Here is a 25,299-nt window from a genome sequence, read left to right on the forward strand (position 1 = left end):
AGACACATAGAAAAGCCAGAAGAATGAGCAGGACTGGGTCCTCAGGCAATCACTGAGATGCCTAGGTGGTCTGAAGACGGTGATATTCATCTGTCACAATGTTTTCAAGATTCCTTTTGTCTAAAACCCACCAACAAACTTCATTCTTTCATGTGTCTTCCAACAGTTATTGCTAACTGAACGTTAGGCTAAGCAAAGCACTATATTATAACAGAGCATCGTAGTGTTCTTTCTGGCTCAGAAAACTCAGGCCATCAAGGTCTACAACCTAGAGTTCAATTTTTCTTTTATTTCTTGAGACTGGGTCTCATTATGTAGCCTAGACTGGCCTTGAACTCATATTTTCATGCTTCTGCCTCCCAAGTGCTAGGCTCCCAGGTATGTACAGCCACTTCTTGCTCTAAAACCTCAGAAGAAAATTCACTTTCCTGCTCATAATGGTTAAATAGATATCAAAGGAGGGAACTGCTAAGAGTGATCCAATAGAAAAGAAGGTACTATTTGAGCTATTCCTTCACGTACCTATCTCTGGGTTTCTCCATGTATTATAAGGTCTAAAACATCACTAAGAACATTGATTTAGACTCTAGGACTTATTTGACAGAATAGTTTAGGAACTTTCTTCTAGTCTCTCTCCATTCTAAAAAGGTAATAAAAATGAGGATACTTTTCTAGTTTTATTGGAATTCTTCCATTTCTTCTTTATGGACATACCAAACTTCAACAAAAGCATTATATTATTCTATTTCCAAATCAACACTGACTGCTATCTGCTATCTACAGAAGCAGCCAATGGTGTGCAGGCTGATTTTACTCATGTTCCTACTATCAGGACATAGGAAGAATATAACCTAAGAGAGACTGTGCACTGTGTCATTACAAGGGACACTTAGAAAACTGCTGGAGTCTTTTGCTATCCCAATGTCCTACATTTTTTTCTTTCTGGTTGTAGGGCTTGGACTCAGGGCCTGGGTGCTGTTCCTGAACTCTTTTGCTCAAGGCTAGTGCTCTGCTTTGAGCCACAGTGCTACTTCCAGTTTTCTTGGGGTTAATTGGAGGTAAGAGTCTCACAGACTCTCCTGCACAGGCTGGCTTTGAATCGCCATCCTCAGATCTCAGCTCCCTGAGATCCCAGATAGGATTAAAAAGTGTTGAGCCACAAGCGCGCAGCTGTCCTACTTTTCTAAAATGCTACTCTTCTTTAGCCTGCATTTCTGGAGAAACAACTCCATTGTTAGCCTCTTTTCTGGTACATGAGAAAGAGTATTGAAATAAAGTAGAAGAATTGTGCTGAGACAGCAAAACGAAGGATAGGCCACAGTGTCTCAAACCGCCTCCACATCTGCCTCAACACGATCAGTGATTGTTCTGGTGTTAAAAGCTTTGGCCAAATGTTGAACCAGTGTGGAAGCCTACAAATATGAACCCAAAAGTTCCTTGAACACTAGCACTATACTTTGTTTCCTAATTCAATCCTCTCATATTTCCTAGTTCCTTTTTTTTAATTTATTTTTTTCAACTGCTATTATTTTTCTAGGTTCTATTTTCTGACTTCTGATCCCACAATTCCAATTATACCATACTTTGTCCGTGTGTGTGTGTGTGTGTGTGCGCGCGCGCGCACGCGCGTGCATGAGTGCTGGTATCAGGGTTGGAACTAAGAGCCTGTTTCCTTGCATGGCTTGCTTACTCACAGCTGGTACTCTGCCACTTGAGTCACACTTCCAGTCTGGCATTTGCTGGTTAATTGGAGATGAAGAGAGCTGGCTTCAAACTGCAATCCTTCAGGTCCCAGCCTCCTGAGTAGCTAGAATATAGGCATGAGCCACTGACTTCTATCATATTTCTTAGTACTCTGTGTGTGTGTGTGTGTGTGTGTGTACATGTGCACACACAATGGTACTGAAAATCAGGGTCTTGTGCTGTTACTTGTCTTTTTTGCTCAAGGATGGCATTCTACCACTTGAGCCACATAGCCATTTTAGCTTTTTGCTGGTTAACTGGAAATAAAGAGTCTAAATGGGTTTTTCTGCCCAGGCTGCCTTTGAACAAAAACCAGGCTGGCTTTGAACAAACTGCAATCTTCAGATCTCAGTCTCCTGAATAGCTATGATTCCAGATGTAAAGCACTGGCGCCTGGCTTTGTCACTATTTCTTAAGCTTCATAATTGATGTTCTGAGAAATATGAGAAATTCAATGCTTGGACCTGATGTCCTAGTAGGTAATGGAGAATAGTATAGCTTTAACTGATGACCCAGCTGGGGAGATACTCCCATACTGGTCTCCCACACTGGTCTCCAATTCCAATATCAGTGCTTCCCATGCTCAGCATCTTTTGGCTTTAAAGATCCTCATGTTAGGGGCTGGGAAGGTGGCTCAGTGGTAGAGCGCTTGCCTTGCATGCCTGAGGCCCTGGGTTTTTGATTCCTCAGCACCACCTAAGCAAAAAGAAAAAAGCCGGAGGTGGCGCTGTGGCTCAAGTGGTAGAGTGCTAGCCTTGAGCTGAAGAGCTGAGGGACAGCGCCGAGGCCCAGAGTTCAGGCCCCACGACCGGACCCCCCCTCAAAAAAAAATCCTCACGTTAATGATAAGAAGTTGAGCCAATACAGAGAAATTGAAATTAATGGCAGAATTTCTTCTAATCCCAATTTGAGCCAATATTTGGGTTCAGAAAGCAAATATGATATTCTAGAATGAAAAGGTTTGTTACTTCACAGTGACCAACTAAAAAAGCCGAGGACTTAATTACTAGTATCATTTTTAAAAAGCAAGCTTGGACTTGCTGCAATAAAACCAAACCAGTTTGCCTTCTTGCTGGGATGGCAAACAAAGCAGCAAGTTGTGGCAGGAGCTATAGGACCTGAAGACCAAAAGAGAGACTGAGTCATACACAGGTTCAAGGGCAACAGGCATGTTAGAGAAAGAATTACTAAGAGGTAGGCCATCTCAAACCCTTTTTCTAGCATCTCAATGTTACCTCTTATTTCTGCTCATTTCCCACCATCATGTCACAGCCTTCTATAGAAGCTGCAAAACTGGTTTAGCAGCATAGATCACATACACCAGGTTGGCAGTACATTTTATTTTCCTGTGTCTTAGGGAAAATTACAATAATTTTGTTCATAGTACTGCTTTGAGACCCTTTTTTCTTGTCCCTTTCTTTAAATTAAGAAATTGTGCCCATAATCGGGACCTCAGATTTAACTCACTTTTCTGTCATACATCAGTCCCACTAAAGGAATCTGAATTTGGTGGAGATTAATTCTAGAATGTGTGGGTGGCTGCCTTTAGAGCTCATGGGAGACATGTCCCAGCTAGTTTCTGCAAGCACACAGGACATTCTGGCAGTTTCTTTTCCAAAGAGAAAGGAATTCAGAATCACTTGTTTACCTACTATGCACAAGAAACTTCTTTAGATTTCCACTTAGTACATTTCAGAATAACCCTATGAAAACAGCAGCACTAAGTATATTTTACGGAAGAATTAACTGAAGTTCTAAGTAACAGAGTAAGTGGCAAGCCTCAAACCAACAGACTTACCTTCAATTTGCTTTAAGGTAATTAGAGGCTATATACTCACACCAAAAAGATAGAATAAAGCAAAACAGAAGCAGAGAAATGCAATTATTTTACTGCTTTGACCTGTGACAGCCTGTAGTTAAGAATGCTACTTTTACCAGAGAGATTATTCTACTCTGGCAAAATATATCACAGAGATAGTCATGTACTATTTTTCAGTCATGAATACCACCATTAAATACCAGCTACATCTGGGGCACGAAGTTATTAGTCCCTTAGTAAGCTACAAATAATAGTACTCTTTGGTTTGAGATTTCAATTTTTTCTTTTTCTTGAGATAGGGTATTACCATGTAATCCTGGCTGGCCTCTCAACATCTTATCTTTGCCTAAGCCTATAAACTCTGGTACTAACCACTATGCCTGGCCAAGATTTGATATCTTAACACTAAAAGAATTGTTGGGAAGCATTCCAAAGAATGAGAAAGTAAACTATTTTTTTAAAGACATTAAAAAACAATCTTCAGAGGGAGTAATAATGCTCGATAGGAAATATACTCACTACCTCACTCATGTAAATGTAACCCCTCTGTACAGTATCTTTACAATAGAAAAATTTTAAAAAAGGAAACAATCTTCAGAAGAAGTTAGACTTTGTACCATTAACAAAAATTTGTCTTCTCATGGTTTAATGGTAAAACTGCCTGCCTAGTAAGCTAGAGGCTCTGAGTTCAACTACTATGAGAAAAAACATTGATTTTTAATTTTAATTATTTAAAATTTAAGTTACAATTAAAACATTAAAAAATTAAAATATCTACTTATAAAAATGCAAATGATTTAAAATTTTCTGAAAAGTATAAAAGCCCAGACCCTAATTTCAAGCCCCAGGGTCAGCACACTCCCTCTCTAAAATATTACCAGGTCAGAGTAATCAAAATTGCACATTAGCAACCAGACACATAGACCAGTGGAACAGAACAGCCAAAAAATGAACATTAATGGCCAAATGATTCCCCCTCTCCGCTCCCCACGTCATGGGGCTTGAACTCTGGGCCTGGGTGTATCTCTGAGCTCTTCAGCATAAGGTGAGCATTCTACAACTTGAGCCACAGCACCACTAGCCAAATGATTTCTGAAGAGTAATAAAACCATTCAATAGAGAAAGGAGTCTTTTCAAGGTGTGGAGAAAACTGGATATCCACATGTAAAAGGAAGCTAGGGTGTGTGTGTGTGTGTGTGTGTGTGTGTGTGTGTGTGTGTGTGTGTGTGTGTGTGTGTGTGTGTGTGTGTGTGTGTGTGTGTGTGTGTGTGTGTGTGTGTGTGTGTGTGTGTGTGTGTGTGTGTGTGTGTGTGTGTGTGTGTGTGTGTGTGTGTGTGTGTGTGTGTGTGTGTGTGTGTGTCCACATGTAAAAGGAAGCTAGGTGTGTATCCACATGTAAAAGGAAGCTAGGTGGTGTGTGTGTGTGTGTTGGAACTTGAACTCAGGGCTTAGGTACCATCCCTTAGCTTTTGTGCTCAAGGCTGGCACTCTATCACTTGAGTCAAACCTCTACTTAACAGCTTTTTGGTGGTTAATTGGATAAAGTCTCATGACCTTCCTGCCCACACTGGCTTTGAACCACAATCTTCAGATTGAAGCATCCTGAGTAGCTAGTATTATAGTTGTGAGCCACTGGCACTAGCTAGGAGGCTGGATCTTTACCTAATCATATACAAAAAAATAAGTAAAAAAAGTTATAAAAAGTTACAACTCAGGCCGGTGCCAGAGCACAACGCCTATAATCCTATCTACTTAGGAGGCTGACATCTGAGGATCATGGTTCAAAGCCAGCCAGCGTGGGCAGAGAAATCCATGAGACTCTTAGCTCCAATTAACTACCAGAAAACAGGAAGTGGTGCTGTAGCTCCAAGTGGTAGGGTGCTAACCTTGAGCTGAAGAGCTGAGGGACAGTGCCCAGGCTCAGAGTTCAAGCCCCACGACTGACCCCCCCCCCCCCCCCCCCCCGCCAAAAAAAAAAGTTGCAACTCTTTGCAGAAAACCTAGGTTACAAACTTAGGACATTAGATATGGCAATAATTTCCTAGATGTGACAAATACAAGCAACAAAAGTAAAAACAGATAAGCCAGGAAAGAGAGTTCAGGCCCCACTACCGGACCCAAAAAAAAAAAAATACTCTTAACATTTTAACTAAGCTTTGATCCAGAGTTGTCAGCATGGGCCTTATGGACCTATCTTACCAGAGTGGTATTTCATTTGCACAATTTTGAAATTAGAATTAAAAAAAAAATCTCTAGGCTTTGGAAAAGTACTTGGATTTACTTCAGTCACTGTTACTTTTTAAGGTTTATAGCCAATGCTTCGTCTAATTCAGGCATTTGCACTCTTCATTCCTGAAGCCAGATGAGACCTAAGGACTTAAAGAGACATAGACAGATCCCCCAAAGGGTACTGAGCTAGCTGCCCATTGCCTTCACTTACCTTTAAGCCAGCTAGTTCATATGTGATATGGGGATTTCTCAGACTGGCCTTTTGTGCCAATTTGTGCAATGCAAGGCCAAACAGATACTAAACTGAATTTACAAGACATTTAAAGAAACAGATAGTTTTTCTATATACCTCAGCTGCTGTTCATGCTCCTTTTATAGGCCCCAGCACGACTCACCTAGTGACTTGCTTGTGGAAATCTGTAAGTTGTTTGTGTGTCACTGTGACAGCTCCCACAGTTGTCTCCTTTGGCAAACCTTTCAAAGAATTCTCTAACCACCGACAAAAAGTCTGTATATACAAGAAGGATGAAAGTTTTAAAAGGAGATTAAGTTTATTCACTGGAGACCCTAAAGTACTAACAAAATTCCACAAGTTTATACAAAGTAGAATTTGTTTCCATAGAGCTGAAACAAATAAGACAATTATCAAAAGGTACAAAACTCAAGGGGTTGAAGGCAACATTTTGGATAGAGATCTTCCACATCTTGGAAGTCTTTTTTACATGAGGCTACTAGTTCTGTTCTTGTCATTAAACTTTTATTTTAGGGGCTGGGAAGGTGGCTCAGTGGTAGAGTGCTTGCCTTACATGCCTGAGGCCCTGGGTTCGATTCCTCAGCACCACATAAGCAAAAAGAAAAAAGCCGGAAGTGGCGCTGTGGCTCAAGTGGTAGAGTGCTAGCCTTGAGCTGAAGAGCTGAGGGACAGCGCCCAGACCCAGAGTTCAGGCCCCATGACCAGACCCAAAAGCAAACACACACACAAAAAATTTTTATTTTAAAAATTACATGAGGTTCTGATGTCAAACCCCAGTACTGAGCCAGGCGCTGGTGGCTCACGCCTGTAAGCCTAGCTACTCAGGAGGCTGAGATCTGAAGATCGAGGTTTAGAGCTAGCCTGGGCAGGAAAGTCCATGAGACTGATCTACAATTAACCACCAGAAAACCGAAGTGGTGCTGTGGCTCAAGTGGTGGAGTACTAGCCTTGAGCTGAAGAGCTGAGGGACAGCACCCAGGCCCAGAGTTCAAGCCCAATGACCAAACCAAACCAAACCAAACAAAAAAAAGCATACTAAAATACTTACTTAATGCATACATATAATATAAATCCAGAATCTTTGAGGATTTTAAAGCTATCTCTCTCAGTATGTTATATTTATTCAGTTGCCTTATACTACCTACCTATTCTCTGGGTCAGGAAAATTTCATTCTTACTGCTATTTAAATATAATTTTATATCTGAGCAGAGTCTCTTTTATACAAGCTTGGTGTGGTGATTCATACCTCTAATCCCAGCAGGAGAGAGGCTGAGGCAAAAGGATCTAAGTTTGAGGATATATACCTAATCAATATCTCACATTTTTTTCCAAATAAATAATATAAAAGAACTTTCAAAGGCACAGAAATGCCCCCTCCACTTTCTTCCTCAAATTAATCAAAATTCTAGAAACTGCCAGGTGTTGGTGGCTCACAACTGTAATCCTAGCTACTCAGGAGGCTAAGATCTGAGGATCTTGGTTCAAAGCCAGACTGGACAGGAAAAGTCTGTGAAACACTATCTCCAAGTAACTACCAACAAGCCAAAAGTGGAGCTGTGGCTCAAGTGGTAGAGCACTAGTCTTGACTGAAAGAGTTGAGTGAGACAAGGTGGAGGCCTGGGTGGCAGGTGCTGCTGCTGAATTCGACCTCCATACTGGCACATACAAAAAGTGTCAAAGCAGAGCAGAGTATGGGAATTTTATTTCTCAAGTAAAGAACTTTTGGCATTAAATTTGTTAGCCTTTGTAGGAATCAGAGTACTTTTCTATTTTTTAACAAAACTACAATAATTTCACTGTATTATCTTGAAATGAACATATATCCAATAAACAGTAATGGGAACTATAACACTATCATGTTATTCATTACATATTATTCACTTTAACTAGGTCTAATTGTATATTTTCCCAAATGGCTTTTATATCAGTATTAAAAACTATAAGTCCTGTTCTTGTTGGTGGTGGTGGTAGTCTTACGACTTCAACTCAGGGGCTAGGTGCTGTTCTTGAGCATTTGTGCTCAAGGCTAGCACTCTATCATTTTGAGCCACAGCTCTAAAAGTCTCATGGACTTTCTTGCCTGGGCTGGCTTTTAACTACAATCCTTACATCAATCAGTCTCTTGAGTAGCTAAGATTATAAGTATAAGCCACAAGCACCTGGCTATGTCATTAGAAAAAAAAAAAATTTACATGGGAAAAGGGGTGACATTGCCCAAAAATAAATGTACTCTAACTTATTATGTAACTGTAACTCCTTTGGTACATAACCTTTATAATAACAAAAATATTTAAATTAAAAAAATACTAATTGCTGGGAATGTGGCTCAGTGGTAGAGTACTTGCCTAGAATGCATTTAGCCCAGGGTTGGATTCTTTGGTACCACATAAACAGAAAAAGTTGGAAGTGGCACTGTGACTTAAGTGGTAGAGTGGTAGCCTTGAGTTGAAGCACTCAGGAACAACACCTAGGCCCAGAGTTCAAGCCCCACAATTGACCATAATAAATAAATAAATAAATAAAAATTACAGGCTATTATATTTTGTCACTATATTTAAACCCTTGATATAGTATACATAAGCTAATTTATGACATGTAGTCATTACATCTCATTGACTGCAAGAGTTGGACATTACTACTTGGACATTATTATTACACAATCTTAAAAAAAAAAAATTTCCAAAATGGAAGGTATAGTTCAGTGGTTATGTACATGCTTAACATGCTTGACGCCCTAGTTTGTCCCTTGCACTGAAGTCCAAATTTTTTGTTTTCATGCTTAGGTGGAAAAAGACCTGAAGCAAATAGATTCCAAGGGGGAGATTAATTCCAGTAACTAATATAATATATAGCCAACAATATGTTGTAGGCTGGTTTTGACACTTAAATTTCTAGCACTTCTTGAATAATCTGCATTTTGACATAATTCATATATGGGAATCTCATAAGTGAACTAATTTCCCACTAGCCAGCCACATTTCTGGTAACAAACAGTATAAATCTTACAACAGTGACACAAACATGCTTTCAAGAACCAATAGTTGGGGTTAGAGGTGTAGAGCACTAGCCAATGAGTAAAAGTGCCAGGTACCAAGTTCGAGTCCTGACCTCAGACCAAAATAACCCAAAACCCAAAAAAAGTTCCCAATAGTGAGTAACTGGCATTCTATGAGATCCTTTACCTACCAAATAAACAGCAATGTCTAAAATTCATTGTGAAGACATACACAATAAAGTTAGTTTCAAAGTTATGGCCAGCTTCAATCAATGTCAATTTGGTTTATGAAGCCAATAAGAATAGATGTCTCACAAAACCATCTTACCGGTCTGTCAACCTGCATAATCTCCCAGAGGACTTCAGCCACATCTGGTAGGGTATAAGGGGGGAGACAAAAGCAGCAAGTGTGGAGAAGCTGGCTTACAAGCTGCTGTCCAAGCTGGTTCATCACCTGTCCAATCAGTTCTTTCCGTAATTCAAAATCTTCTTCATGCTGTTAAGAAAGCAGAAGCATTATTTAGATGAATTGGGGTCTAGTCTATACTTTCCAAAGATCAAGTATTCTTTTCCCTTTAAGTTATAATTGCTTTTTCCTAGGGAACAAGGCGTATGAGTGTGTGTGTTTGTATGTATATATAACAGATGAATTATAAAATAAAAGAATGCAGAAGAGAAATGATCATTTAAAATTAAGGCTAGCAGCCAGGCACCAGGGGCGGGGCTGATAATCCTAGCTATGACTCAAGAGGCTGGGATCTAAGGATTAACGTTTGAAGCCAGTCCAGGAAAGAATGTTCATGGAATGCTTATCTCCAATTAACCACCAAAAAGCTGGAAATGGAGTTATGGCTCAAGTAGTAGAGTGTCAGCCAAGTGAGAGTGTGGATGTGAAGTCTTGAGTTCTGGCATACACACATGTACACATGCATGCACACATATACTCACACACAAAAAACAAAAACAAAAACAAACAAACAAACAAAACAGAAAAAAGCCGGAAGTGGCGCTGTGGCTCAAGTGGTAGAGCGCTAGCCTTGAGCTGAAGAGCTGAGGGACAGTGCCCAGGCCCAGAGTTAAGGCTCCATGACCCGGACCCAAAAAAAACAAACAAACAAACAAAAAAAAATTAATTAAAGCTAGTATTTCCTTAATTTTTCTGTGAAAAATAATTTGTCTCTATTCTTTTAAAATTTCTCCTCTCCCTGTTCCATTCCTTAACTGTGTCCTTAAAGCAACCTTGACTACTTTCTTCCTTCATACAAGGAATATGAAAATTTAAATATTCATATTTCTACTATCTTGAGAAAAAACTTTTTAAAAATAGCCTTCCACTTCTAATTATTTTCTTCTCTCCTCTTACTGCCAAACTTGTTAAATAATTAGATCATTTCACATACTTCTTTACTCCTCTCCCCAATTTTCAATTCTACTTCCCATCTAGCCAAATCTATCTCTGAAAATCTTTTTGAGTGTTTTCATCTGTTTTATTTTATCTTTTGATTGTTGTTTATGTGGTTTTGAGGAATCAAACCCAGGGCCCCATGTATGTTAGGCAAGTACTCTGCCACTAAGCCACATTCCCATCCTATCTCTGAAAATGTTGTGAATCACTTTACTACTATAGAAAGTCTATCTTTTTTTGGGGGGGAACGGAACTCAGGTCCTTGTACATGCTAGTCAAAAGTGCTCTACTACTAAACCACATCCCCAGCACCAATTAAACCTTAGTTATCTACTAAGACACTTAGTCCTATCCTGACTTTTTCTTTTTTTAAAAACTGGTGTGGGGCTTGAACTAAGGGCCTAGCTGTCCCTGAGCTTTTTCACTCAAGGCTAGCACTCTATATCACTTTGAACCATAGCACTACTTATCCTGACTTTTCCTAAGCATGCTTTATAAATCAGTTAAGACTATCCTCTTCTCTTCAAACTCTTAAGTTCTAACTCTGTCTTATGGCTGCTTTTAAGTCCTTAAGCTCTTCCAAAAAATTACCCCAAATCCATTTCTTTCTTTCTTGTGAACTCATACCAACTGAGCCTGGTAAGCATTCTATCATTTGAACCTCATCTCTATCCTTCTTCCTTTTTTTTTGTTGGTTGTAGGGATAAAACTCTGCACCTGGGCGCTCTCCCTGAGCTCTTCAGCAAGGATAGCACTTTATCACTTGAGCTACAGTGCCACTTACAGATTTCTGGTGGTTAACTGAGGAGGTAGGAGTCTCCTGGACTTTCCCACCTGGGTTGGCTTTGAACCATGATCCTCAGATCTCAGCCTCCTGAGTAGCTAGGATTACAGGTATCAGCCACCAGTGCCTGGCCCCTTTCCTTTTATAATTTAATTTTTTATACCTATTTATAAAATGCCAAATGGTTTGGGAGCAGGGATAATCTTCAAATGCTTTGCACTGCGTATATACAGCACTATTATAGAAATTTTAGATCTAGAGGTTGATGATTTGATTAGTAAGTGATACACTATAGCATGTCTACTAATACAAATCAAATAAGAATATGCTACAATACTGGTCTTCCCTTAAAAAATGAGAAAGAGAATAACCTATAGAGTAGAAAAGTTACACTGTTTATACTTACATCATTGGCTACTCCTGTATGGATGAGATCTCGTAGGAACCTCATGACACTACAATTGGCATCTCGGTGGTCCAGGGTGGTAGAGGCAATGGCCCACTGTAAGATTGGGATGACCACTTGACTCCTCAGTAAGGTGACAGGGCTACGCTGAATAAACCTGGTATGGGAAGAAAACTTAGTTATAAATGACACAAGTGGTCATGACAGAGGACAAAAACCAGAGAGATTGCAAAAAAAAGCCACAAGTGGCACTATAGCCCAAGTGGCAGAGGGCTAGACTCGAGCTGAAGAGCTGAGGGACAGCGCCCAGGCCCAAAGTTCAGGCTCCATGACCGACCAAAAAAAAAAGTGCTTCTGGAGAGGAATGCTGATACTGGGGGAGTCTATGTGTGATAGGTTAATAAGCAAGTACAATTCTGCTGTGAACCTAAAGCTGCTCTTTAAAAAAATCCCATTAAAAAAAAGCCATGACAAGGGAAGGCTATTTCAGGTTGGCATATGAAGAGACATGTCTCCAAACTCAATCCCCTAAGATTAAATCAAGAAATGATTTTTATTTATTTTTTGGTCAGTTGTGGAGCTTGAACTCAGGGCCTGGGTGCTGCTCCCGAGTCTCTTTGTGCTCAATGCTAGTGGTCTACCAATTGAGCCACAGCTCCACTTCTGGTTTTTTTGAGTGGTTAATTGGAGATGAAAGTTTCATGGGGACTTTTCTGCCTGGGTCGGCTTCAAACTGTGATCCTCAGATCTTAGCCTCCTGAGTAGCTAGAAATACAGGTATGAACCACCAGCATCCAGCTTAGGTAGGGATGTTAAAGATCAATCCAAAAGGGCCAAAATTCTTTAGATCAGCACTACCCAACTGTATTCTAGTTCCTAGAATGTCAACAGGAACTCTTCAAAGAAAGGCTGCATGTTCAATTAAATTTGGACTTTTAAGTACTTTCTGCTTATTTAAATAGTTTTTGTTACCCAGGGAAAGCTTTTTTGTCTTTTCTTTTTTGTTACTGGGGATAGAACCCAGGACATTGCACTTGGTAGGCAAGCACTTAGCCACTGAGCTACATCTCAGCCCTCCAGGGAAAACTTTCAAGGAAAAAAATCCCGCCCCCTCCTTTTTTTTCTGCCAGTCCTGGGGCTGAACCTCAGGGCCTGGGCTTAAACTCAGGGCACCCTGAGGCTCTTTGTCTCCAGGCTTGTACTCTATCACTTGAGCCACAGTACCACTTCCAGCTTTTTCTGGTTATGTGGTACTGAGGAATCGACCCCAGGGTTTCATGCATGCTGGGCAAGTACTCTACACCATGCCACATTCCCAGCCCCCTACTGTTTTTCTAGCTTATTTCACCATTTATGCAAAGAGTACCTCTAGGAACTACTTTGTCAAGAAAGACATGTTCTATTTTGTGTAGGAACTAAGCTACTTTTCTTCACTGCTTACATCAAATACCTCCTTCATCTGTGGAGATATGCTAGATCATAATATAACTTGGAGTTAAAAATCTCAATGACCTTATTTTATAGAGAAGAAAATTACCAAGGGTCATAAAGAAAATTTAAGCATTAAGAAAGATGAATGATTTAAAAAAAAAGCTCTTGGGGCTGGGAAGGTGGCTCAGTGGTAGAGCGCTTACCTTGCATGCATGAGGCCCTGGGTTCGATTCCTCAGCACCACATAAGCAAAAAGAAAAAAGCCGGAAGTGGTGCTGTGGCTCAAGTGGCAGAGCACTAGACTTGAGCTGAAGAGCTGAGGGACAGCGCCCAGGCCCAGAGTTCAGGCCCCACGACAGGACCCAAAAAAAAGCTCTTTAGAAGGACTTACCGAGTGGCTAGCCTGAACAGGTCATCTACAGTGTCAGGGTGATTCTGCAGGCCATTCTGCTGCTCAAGGAGCTGAAAGGTGGGGATGCATAGTGCCTAGAAAATGCCAGAAAGCACCGAATACCACTAAGTACTGAATATCACAACAAATACTAAGCAAGTAACAAATGGAAGCACGGTGGGGAAAAAAAAATCATGGTGAGAATCAAATAAGGAAAAGACAATCTTTACCATTTGAAACAATCAATTTTCATATGAATCTCTATTTCAGGTTTCAGTTGATGAAGCTAGATATCATCTCAAGGTTTTATATAACATTTTAATATTAATAGAAGATCAATTTTAAATGAAGAGCTTGAGAAGGTACAGATTACTTTAATTCCCTTCCAAGTCACCAGGAGGGAAGAAAAAGGCATTTATCAAAAACCTTTCCTGATGCCTGCTATTAACCATAAAGCCTTAAATAAACTACTTCTTTGTCTTTTACAGGCAAGAAACTAAACATAAAATTATGTTTGAGGGGGCTGGGAAGTTGGCTCAGTGGTAGAGTGCTTGCCTTGCATGCATGAGGCCCTGGGTTCGATTCCTCAGCACCACATAAGCAAAAAGAAAAAAGCCGGAAGTGGTGCTGTAGCTCAAGTGGTAGAGTGCTGGCCTTGAGCTGAAGAGCTGAGGGACAGCGCCCAGGCCCAGAGTTCAGGCCCCACGACTGGACCCAAAAAAAAAAAATTACGTTTGAGGGAAGGTAGCTCAGTGGGAGAGTGCTTGCCTTGCATGCCTGAGGTCCTAGGTTCGATTCCACAGCACCATATAAGCAGAAAAAGCTAGAAGTGGCACTCTGACTCAAGTGGTAGAGTGCTAGCCTTGAGCTGAAGAGCTGAAGGATAGTGCCCAGGCCCACAGTTTAGGCCCCACAACAGAAGAAAAAAAAAATGCTTTAGTTTGGAGTCTCTATCTTAAATCCATTTGTCCTCCCCTTCTCCATTAAACTTCATTCTCACCAAGGAAAGAAAATCAGGTAGTAGTAACATCTATAATAGTTATTACACTCAAACAACCTGTTTTCTTTCCCTTTCTTCCAAACAAGCCTGTCTAGAAAACAGCTATCAACATTCTAACTCCCTGTTACTAGGGAATCCACATGCGGGGGGGAGGGGGGGGGGGCCGCAAAGTGAAAAACAGGAAATAAAGACACAGTAAAGAACATACTGTTTTGCCCTTTAAATACTCCAGGCCTGATGCATCTATCCACCCAAGAAAAACATACCTGGAGCATATCTAACAGTCCCTGCCGACAGCCTTCTTCCATGCCATACTCATCCACAAGGATACTGCCAAGATACAGGAAACAGGAATGCTGATGTACGTGGTACACGTTCACCATCTGCCAAGAAGAAAAAATATCGGTTCAATTCTTCAACATCAAAAAGTATCATCTTAAGCTAAGTGCTGGTGGTTCACGGCTGTAATCCTAGCTACACAGGAGGCTGAGATCTGAGGATCGCCAGCCCAGGCAGGAAAGTCCATGAGATTCTTATCTCCAATTAACCACCAGAAAATCAGAAGTAGTGCAGTAGCTCAAGGGGTATAGCACTTGCCTTGAGCTGAAGAGCTCAGGGACAGCACCCACGCCCAGGACTGGGAGAGAAGAAAATAAAAAAGGATCAACTTAGGATGCTGTTTCAAACAATTCAGAGATAGATCAGTCTCTTCTTTAAAAGTAGAGAAAAGAAAAGCTTGTTGGTAACAAGTTGTGAAATAGGATTCCATTCCTCAGTAATTTTTAAGCTCTTTAGAGTTCTTTTACCTAAGTAATTTAATATTGTCTAATAGTTCAAAGAAGAAGGTATTAATGGGTTGGGTAGTGTCTCCAAAACTCTAGTATAGGATACTTAAAATTTCCACCTCCGTTTCCTACCAGCTGTTCTGTTTATATCATAGACAAGTCTTACTATATTGCCAGCATATGTCCCCTCTTCTCTTGGAGAAGAGAGTGAATACATTATATAAATTTTGAGCTGGTCTTAAATCCATCTATCTAAATATTTTTTCTTTTTTTAGCATACATTAATTGTACAAAGGGGTTCATTATATATTTCCACATATGCAGACAATATATCCCATCAATCTCACCCTCTTATCACTCTCCCTTATCCTTTGTCCCTGTCTTAAAATTACTTCAACAACTCTTTTTTTTTTTTTTGTCAGTCGTGGGGCTTGAACTCTGGGCCTGGGCACTGTCCCTCAGCTCTTCAGCTCAAGGCGAGCGCTCTACCACTTGAGCTACAGCGCCACTTCCAGTTTTCTGGTGGTTTTATTGGAGATAGGAGTCTCACGGTCTCTCCTGCCCGGGCTGGCTTTGAACCGCGATCCTCAGATCTCAGCCTCCTGAGTAGCTAGGATTACAGGCGTGAGCCACCAGCGCCCGGCAACAACAAACTCTTTTAAATAAAAACAGTATTTCCAAGCCGGGTGCTGGTGGCTCACACCTGTAATCTTAGCTACTCAGGAGGCTGAGATCTGAGGATCGCAGTTTAAAGTCAACCTTCGGCAGGAACATCCCTGAGACTCTTATCTCCAATAAACCACCAGAAAACTGGAAGTGGCACTGTGGCTCAAGTGGTGGTGTTTGCTTTGAGCTGAAGAGTTGAGGGACAGCACCCAGGCCCCACAACTGACAAAATAAATAAATAAATAATAGTATTTCCAATCAAGATATATACATATATAACTCAATGCAATAAAAGTTTCAGTACAATATGCACTTTTAAATTACTTGCTTATAATTTTTTACTGCACTTTCCTCCAAAAATTGAGGAATTTACCCATTTAAAATGCCAACATAAGCCTATCACTGGTGGCTTACGTCTGGAATCCTAGCTACTCATGAGGCTGAGATCTGAGGATTGTGGTTCAAAGCCAGCCAGGGCAGGAAAGTCCAAGAGACCCGTATCTCTAATTAACCACCAAAACACTGAAATTAGAGCTGTGGCTCAAAAGCTCAGGACAGTGCTCAGGCTCTGAGTTCAAGCCCTATGACCAATTTAAAAAAAACAAAAAACAACCCACATATGTTTGCATCTTCTTAAATTCAACTCTGAGGTTGCTGGGGGCTAAAAGATGAGTAACATATTCTTCTATCATTACATGCCATAGAATGAGCATTAGATATGAACTTACTCAGTGTTGTAGACTCACAACTGTTATGTTCTACTAATGAATAATTTTTAACTTATGGGTTAACCAACTTTTCTTTAAAAGGGCTACATAGTTAAAAACTCTAAGGTAGAGAGAGGGTTGGCCTTACTTATAGTTCAGTGTTCTTATCCATTTGCCAGTGTAGCACAAAAATGGCCAATAGGTAATACTTAAAATAGGCTACACTGGCCAGAGTTCTGTTGGAAGGTTAACATCAACACAAATCACTTAGTATCTAAGCATAGGTGTCTCATACAGAAGTTATAGATATGTGTACCTTCTAAGAATCATGCCATCATAATTACACTTTTAGTGATTGAGGCAGTTATTATTTGAAAAATAAAGAGATTTATTTAAGATAGAATAAAATTATACAAGGTGTCATAGTACATACCTATAATCCAGTTATTTAGAAGTGGAAATCAGAAGGATCAAAATTTGAGGCCTACCCAAACTTATCAAGATCTCATCATAACCAGGAAGCTTGTCATAATGGTATATGCCTCTGGCCTCATCTATATGGAAAGTTGTAGGTAGGAAGAGCATATTTAAGGCTGGCCCTAGACAAAAATGTGAGGCCCTATTAGAAAAAAAACAAAAAACAAAAACGGGGCATGGCTCAAGAACAAGTCCTGAGTTTAAACCCTGGAACTGTTCCCCAACAAAAAAGTACAAAATCTCATTGGGACAAGAAATAGCAAAGTCAATATGAGATATATATATATATATATATATATATATATATATATATTATTTATTTTTTTTGGGGGGGGGGTTGGTCGTGGGGCCTGAACTCTGGGGCCTGGGTGCTGTCCCTCAGCTCTTTAGCTATAGACTAGTGCTCTACCACTTCAGCCTCAGCCCCACTTCCGTTTTTTTCTGCTTATGTGGTGCTGAGGAATCGAACCAAGGGCCTCATGCGTGCAAGGCAAGCACTCTACCACTGAGCCACCTTCCCAGCCCCTAATATGATCTTTTTACTCAAGGAAATGAGTATGAAAATGTTTACCTATGCTGAAGGCTGAGCATGAGTTATTTTCTTCACATAATTAATTCCACATTGGAATGTGTTGCTATTTGGACCACTACTACTTCTACTACAGGTCGTTTCTCTTTGTTTTTTCTTTTCTGCAATACTAGGGTTTGAGTCAGGGCCTCACATTTGCTCTACTGTTGAGTCACACTTTCAGCCTTAAAAGAAAATCCTAGTTATTTTTGAGGTAAGGTCTCACGTTCTGCCTAAGCTCTTGCCTAGGCCTCAATCTGCCTATGTTATGCTTCCTATTCGATAGGTTAACAGGTACATCCCTACTTTCAGCCTTCTGTTGAGAAGTTATCTCTAGAACTTTCCTGCCCGAGCTGGTCTGGAACTTTCACCCTTACAATATCATCTTCCCAAAGACTCAGAATTACAGATTCAAGCCGCAAGCTGTTTCTCTTATAAGCAAGGTATCTACTATAGGCATTTATCGCTTCTGAATTGTTTATTTCATATTTAATCTTTTTTTTCATTTCATTAACAGTTTTTTGTTGTATAGACGTATTTCAAAATTTGTGCACATAATCTTCTCTCATGAGAAACTTACCTGTGTGACTAGAGGCTGGAGGAGGGCTGCAGATCCTTTACCTACGCAGCGAACAGCAAAGCGCAAGCATCTGCAACAACGCTCTACAATGCGGTTATCGGCCCGATGCTTATTTAGAGTCTCGGATAAAACTGGCCATATCTGAGTTAAAAGTTAAAGAGCACATGAAACTAATCAACCAAGAGTTAACAACATGATTCTAAACTGTTGGTAACATTTGGTTTAGCTTTTAAATAATTTGGATTAAACATTCTTTATAGAAACATATATATCTGGCCTAATTCTGGCCAGTCCTTGTGTACATGCACAAAGGTTCAATACATTGCTTACTACTAAAACTCAATCATTTGTTAAGAGAAACACAATGATTCTTAAAAACAGAAAGAATGTAACTTTATAAAAGGCAAACACATATTTTCCTAAATTTTAGACATCTTGAGTGAGGATGAATTAGGTAGACAAGTGTTAAAAGTCGGTCCAAGAAGGTAGAAGGCCTTGAACAAAAGGGCTAAGGTTAAGGTAATGTTGAACAAGTAAGGATATTTAATATTTATTTAACTTTCTCTCTGAAGTCTGAAAAGCATTTTTCAAAACTGTGACTCTAGATCCTCACATTTATCCAAGTAAAAAAAGTAAAAGGAAGTATGATAACAATGGGGAAACTAAAGCCATTAGCTTTGTCTAAAGAATTTGCTAGACTGAACATCCTTTCTAAGGTTTCTTAGTGCATTTCTCACATCCTCTTTCATTATCAAATATAACATTAAGAATACTGGAACAGCCTGGAGCCAGTGGCTCACACCTGTAATCCTAGCTGCTGAGGATGTTCATATCTGAGGACCCTGGTTCAAAGCCAGTCCAGGTACAAAAGTCTGTGAAACACTATCTCCAATTAACCACCAAAAACCCAGAAGTGGAGCTGTGGCTCAAGTGGCAGAATGCCAGCCTTGAGCACAAAGGCTCAAAGTGAAGCCCCAGGACCAGTATGCTCTAAAAAGAATTAATTAAAAAGAACCTGAAAGACCTTTCACAAGCAGTTATCCATAAAACCTTGTAAGGAAAAGGAAGGCCTTGATTCCACAGCATCCATTGCACTTACTTCCTGTATGACTTTTTGGCACGGGTGACTCTGTCCATTTTCCACAATGGGATTGGTGTGTCTGAGAAAAGACAATGACCCCAGGTAGTAAAAGAGCAATTTCACCAAGGACCCAGCAATACACCAATCCCTGCTTACTTGCCAAACGAGATGAGTTGTTTACTTAGATCAGTACCTTTTCCTTCTACTCCATTCAAACGAAAATAAGAACGTAATTTGAATCCTTTTCACTTTTTTCAACTACTAGAAGAACATGCAAATTCTATCTAATTCTGGTTACATGATCCATGGGGATACTACTGCTACCTTTTCCATTTTTTCTCATTTGTAAACCTAAATATGTAGTTTCTTTGAACTTAACAAAAACTACATAGACAAATTGTCTGAGTCCATTATAAGAATCTGACTATTGGCCCGGTGCTAGTGGCTCATGCCTGAAATCCAAGCTACTCAGGCTGAGATCTGAAGATCATGGTTTGAAGCCAGCCTGGGCAGGAAAGTCTATAAGATTCTTATCTCTTAATTCATCACAGGAAAAAAAAACAGAAGTGGAGCTGTGGTTCAAGAGGTGAAGTAGCTCAGGGACAGTGCACAGGCCTAGAGTTCAAGTTGGGGTAGGTGGGGAAGAAACTGACTATTGCTCCAATCTTTGCGTTAAAAGACAATGGTTTAAGAACTGCAGTGCATTACAGATGGTTCTTGTAGTTCCAGTCTAGACCCATGATATACAATATGGACCCACTAACAATATCAAGTTACTCTGACTTAAGAAAGCTCAATAGCAGCCTCATAAAAATCTAATTTTCTTTAAGTATGTATAGCCATTGCAGATTTTCATTTACTGCAAAATAAAGATTTGTTGTTGTTGTTTTGTTGGTCATGGGACTTGAACTCTGGGCCTGGGTGCTGTCCCTGAGCTCTTCAGCTCAGGGCGAGTGCTCTACCACTTGAACCACAGTGCCACTTCCAGTTTTCTGGTGGTTAATTGGAGACGTCTCACGGACTTTACTGCCTGGGCTGGCTTTAAACTGCAATCCTCAGATCTTGGCCTCCTGATTAGTTAGGATTACAGGCGTGAACCACCAGCACCCAGTTGGGAACTTAACCGTGACACAATTTTTCAGAATCAGATAGCTGAGGATGGAACCTACCAAATTGTATTTGGATAAATAAATCCTCAAGTGACTCTAATGCATGCTAAAGTTTAAGAATCACTTAACTAGAAAGCAAAGTGATCAATTATATCCAAAGGGTCTTTACACAAAGACAGGCCAAGAATGAGTCTGAGAATAAATTTGCCTTTGCTCCAAAAGTTCAGATAACTAATCTGATAGAGAGATAAAGGGAGTATTTAGAAGTTCAAGGAAAACAATGCTTGTTTACTTCAATGTATAAAGGTTTTGTTTGAGCTTTTAATCCATCAAGAATTCAGTCTTCCTTCTTACCTAAATATAACAGCCAGTCGATCTAAGAACACAGTAGGATCTGAGGAGATTCCATTGCTGGGCTCCTGAGACAACAACTGGAGAGACATACAGTTATGAATGTATATAGACCTATGGTAAATTCCTTAACATATACTTTTTTTTTTGGGGAGGGGGGGGTTGTGCTGGGGTTTGCAAGCACTATTTTTCTTTTTTTTTTTAAAACTATTTATTCCTTTTTTTTTTGCTGGTCATGGGGCCTGAACTCTGGGCCTGGACACTGTCCCTCCGTTCTTCAGGTCAAGGCTAGTGCCACAGCACCACTTCCAGCTTTTTCTGCTTATGTGGTGCTGAGGAATTGAACCCAGGGCCTCATGCATGCGAGGCAAGCACCCTACCACTGAGCAAGATGACCTTGCTTTTGCCTAGAGTCAGTCTTGAACCACAATTATCCTTTCATCTTGGCATAGCTGAGGTTACAGGTGTGTACCACCATCCCAGTGCTTAACCAAGTACTCTTAACCTTTGCCTCAATCTTTGCCTATTTCCTAAAGGTGACTCAAATGCTGCCAACTTTTTATTGTCTACTTAATTTCCTCCATTTATTGCAGCTGGGCCAAGACTGCATATACTATATTTTACTATCTGCTCACTGGGGAGTAGAAAATGTTAACATATGATTTTCTTCCCATTTACTTAAATTATGATTGAGATAGTATCTATATTATATATTACAACATGAACACTATATGTTGTTACAACATAATATATACATGAGAAAGTTTTTACTTAGCTTTAAGATTATTAAACTTTGTATTCTAGGCATACTTAGTACTCACAGGCATTTGTATTTCATGTTTACTGCATGTCTTAACTGAATCAACAGGTAGTGGTCAAATAACTGGTTGGTAACATTTTGGTTTAAGTATCCCCCGAAGTTTTCACAATTACAAAATTGCATGATAATGCATTTCTCAGAATGAACTCCCCATTATAAAGGGATAGGCAACTCTACTTTTTCTTTGCATGCAGTTAGAATAGATTTACTAGTTTAAATCAATTTTTAGTTCATTTTTGGCTTTTCTATGTAGACGAAATCCAATCTGTAAATAAATCATTTTTATCTTCCTAATATATTTATTACGTTTGTTTCATTCCTTACCCAATTGCACTTACTTTTTTTAATGCCATAACTTGAACAGAACACAATTCACTAAGACATTCAGTAATTTTATCCAAAGGTAATCTTGCTAGAACAAGTGCTGTTCCTGAAAAACATAGAAAGAAGCAAGAAAATAAAGACTTCATTGAGGCTAATTAAAAAATTAGTCTCTATCAGATTAAGAGAAAGGTGGGATCATTCTTCTTAAAAGCTTAGCACTGTTTCATCCTTGCCAAGAGAGCCTTAACTATTTTCCCCGCCCCCCCCCCCTTTTTTTGCCTGTCTTGGGACTTGAACTCAGGGCCTAGATGCTGTCCCTTAGGTGGTTTTGTTCAAGGGTAGCACTCTACCACTTGAGCCACAGCTCCATTTTCAGATTTTGGCTGGTTACTTAGAGATAAGAGTCTCATGGACTTGCCTACCCAAGATGGCTTCAAACCATGATCCTTAGATCTCAGCCTCCTGAGTTCCTAGGATTGCAGGTGTGAGCCACAGGCACCTGGCTCCCCTTTATTTTTGACAAATACCTCACCAGATTCTATCAGAAGAGTCTGAGAAACATTGGCATAATGCTTTTAGAAAGAATGAGCTGAAGTCAGAAATTTCACTCGTTCTACCATTAACACATTAACTTATGTGAGATATTCTGAGTCTGTTCCTTTACCTGCAAAAAAAGTGATTTGAACAGAAATTTAGCAATCAAAAGTGCCTTTCTTTTAAAAAGTTATAAAAGTCTCCCCCTTCCCATTTCTTAAGTTGACACTCAGTAAGTTGAAAACAAAAAGTAAGTCATAAGTAGGGCTAGAAGGCCTGGACTCTTCCTACTTAGTATCTCCTTTAATCCCCACAGTTCCACCACCAACTACTAGCTGCCCTCTTCCACAAAGGATTACATCTTAAAGCCAGTCCCTCCTAAGCTGAGATCTCTTTCACTGTGGTTTTATCTTCTTCACTTTCATGCACAGAACAGCAATTAATCTTTAAATATAAAAGAAATGAAGTGACAGATGTGTCAGACTCCTTCTTTAAAAGTAGGGAATAAGGGAGGACCCATTTTATTTTTTTTTGATCTGGTCGTGGGGCCTGAATTCTGGGCTTGGGCGCTGTCCCTCAGCTCTACAGCTCAAGGCTAGCACTCTACCACTTGAGCCACAGCACCACTTCTGGCTTTTTTCTTTTTTTGCTTATGTGGTGCTGAGGAATCGAACCTAGAGCCTCAGGCATGCAAGGCAAGTGCTCTACCACTGAGCAACCTTCCCAGCCCCATGGGAGGACCCAATTTCAATGCTATTCTTTGTAATTAATTTCTTTCTTTTTTTTGGGGGGGGGGGGGTCGGGGGGAGGTTCCGGTTGTGGGCCTGAACTCTGGGCCTGGGAGCTGTCCCTCAGCTCTTCAGCTTAAGGCTAGCGCTCTACCACTTGAACCATAGCACCACTTCGGGCTTTTTATTTCCTGCTTATGTGGTGCTGAGGAATCGAACCCAGGGCCTCATGCCTGCAGGCAAGCGCTCTACCACTGAGCCACCTTCCTAGCCCTTTTTAATTAATTTCTAAAGGAAAGGATGTTAATGCTGGGTGCCAGTGGCTCACTCCTGTAATCCTAGCTACTCAGGGGGCTGAGATCTGAAGATCGTGGTTCAAATCCAGCCCGGGCAGGAAAGTCTGTGAGACTCTTATCTCCAATAAACCACTAGAAAACTGGAAGTGGCGCTCTGGCTCAAGTGGTAGAGTGCTTGCCTTTAGCTGAAGAGCAGAGGGACAGCATTTAGGCCCAGTGTTCAAGCTCCATGACCGACAAAAAAAAAAAAAAGGAAAGGATGTTATTTTAAAAGTTCCCCATATATAAACAAGGCCTGGTGGCTCATGAATTTGGGAGTTGATTCCCTGGAGAAAAGCTCATAAGCCCTCATTAAGAAAAAGAAATTGTTGCTATTATGAAATAACTCAGGTAAGGAGTACATTTCTTTATGAACAATGTTACCCCTTCCCTCTCTCTTTCCCAGTTTTTCCCTCCTGTCCTTACCCAAAAGTTGTGTAGTTCATTTTCACCATAGTGTCTAGTGAGTACTATTACTGCATTTATTCACCCTTTATCCCTCCCAATCCTATGCCCCTGTTTACCCTCCCAAAGACAAATAATGAACAAAGCAGAAAGAAAACAAAAACAGCAATGAAGAAAAAAAACTCGTTTCCATTTCCTGGAGTTCATTTTGATAAATATTATTCTATGAGATCAGATGCACATAGGCACTGTGCCTGTGCGTTCCTAGGACTGTTCTTCGGTCTCACTATGCGTGACGACAAGTGAGACAAGTATGCCTACCACACCTAGACTCCGTTGAGTACAAGGTCTCACCACTCTGTTGCCTGGGTTGGGATGACAAACACATACCAAGCTGTTGGTTAAAGTGGGATATCACACAAAGGACACATGTTTTTTTTCTCATATGTGGAAGCTAGATCTAAAATACACTTGGAGCTGGGCACTGGTCGCTTATACCTGTAATCCTAGCGACTCTGGTGTTGCTAGGATTTGAAGATAGCCCAGGCAGAAAAGTCCATGGAAACTTATCTCCAATTAACCACTAGAAAACCAGAAGGGGCACTGTGACTCCTTGAGCAAAAGACCTCAGGGACAAAGACAGTCCTGAGTTCAAAGCCCTGTGACTAACAAAAAAAAAAAAAAAAAACAAAAACGAAAAAATACATGATAAATCATACACACTAGTGAGGAACCTAATCATATAGAAATAAGAGAATAAAATTAGTTTGCATAAAAGGTCATCCACTCTAAGAAAGACTGTTTACTGAGGCTTAGAAAACAATATATTGCATACATTTTGTGACTAAATTCTTTGATATAGTCTGACCCATATTAATTTACCAGTTACAAGAATTTTAGTATCATAAGGCATGCTAATTTGTCTTCAGACAGTTTGGTTATGAAGTATTTTCTCTTTAGAAGCCATTATTGATAAGTGACTGACAACTGATTACTAACAAAATAAATATAATCCTTTTCTTTTTGGTTTTTGGGGTTTTTTTTGGCCAGTCTTAGGCTTGAGCCTGGGCATTATCTCTGAGCTTCTTTTGCTCAAGACTAGCATTCTACCACTTGAGCCACAGTACTACTTCCAGCCTTTTCTGTTTATGTGGTACTGAGGAATGGAACCCAGGGCTTCCTGCATGCTAGGCAAGCACTCTACCACTTAATAGGTGTGATTCAAGTCTATTCTAAGTCTTTTCCTTAACCTTGTATCACTACTTCTATCAGTTTGTTCCTACCAGCAATTGGCTGTTTTGCTGTGGATAGGCCAACGTTCAGTAGTAGAAGCTATTAGGTAATAATAAAGACTGCTTAGAGACCAGAATTC

General features: G+C 40.1%; 1 protein-coding gene across 1 annotated transcript in view; it reads right to left on the reverse strand.

Moving 5' to 3' along the window:
• Positions 1–25,299, reverse strand: part of Tnpo3 (transportin 3) — an 85,671-nt gene that overhangs the window by 3,635 nt on the left and 56,737 nt on the right. Inside the window, exons 13-21 of the mRNA XM_042696105.1 lie at positions 21,940–22,031; positions 20,785–20,861; positions 19,340–19,400; positions 18,241–18,381; positions 14,724–14,840; positions 13,458–13,552; positions 11,636–11,792; positions 9,369–9,536; positions 6,187–6,299 (exon numbers count right to left, since the gene is read on the reverse strand). Of these exons, the coding sequence (XP_042552039.1) occupies positions 6,187–6,299; positions 9,369–9,536; positions 11,636–11,792; positions 13,458–13,552; positions 14,724–14,840; positions 18,241–18,381; positions 19,340–19,400; positions 20,785–20,861; positions 21,940–22,031 (1,021 nt within the window). The remainder of the gene's footprint in view (positions 1–6,186; positions 6,300–9,368; positions 9,537–11,635; positions 11,793–13,457; positions 13,553–14,723; positions 14,841–18,240; positions 18,382–19,339; positions 19,401–20,784; positions 20,862–21,939; positions 22,032–25,299) is intronic.

This window comes from Dipodomys spectabilis, unplaced genomic scaffold, assembly GCF_019054845.1.
Source record: "Dipodomys spectabilis isolate Male_0828 unplaced genomic scaffold, ASM1905484v1 ptg000197l, whole genome shotgun sequence".
Lineage (NCBI taxonomy): Eukaryota > Metazoa > Chordata > Mammalia > Rodentia > Heteromyidae > Dipodomys > Dipodomys spectabilis.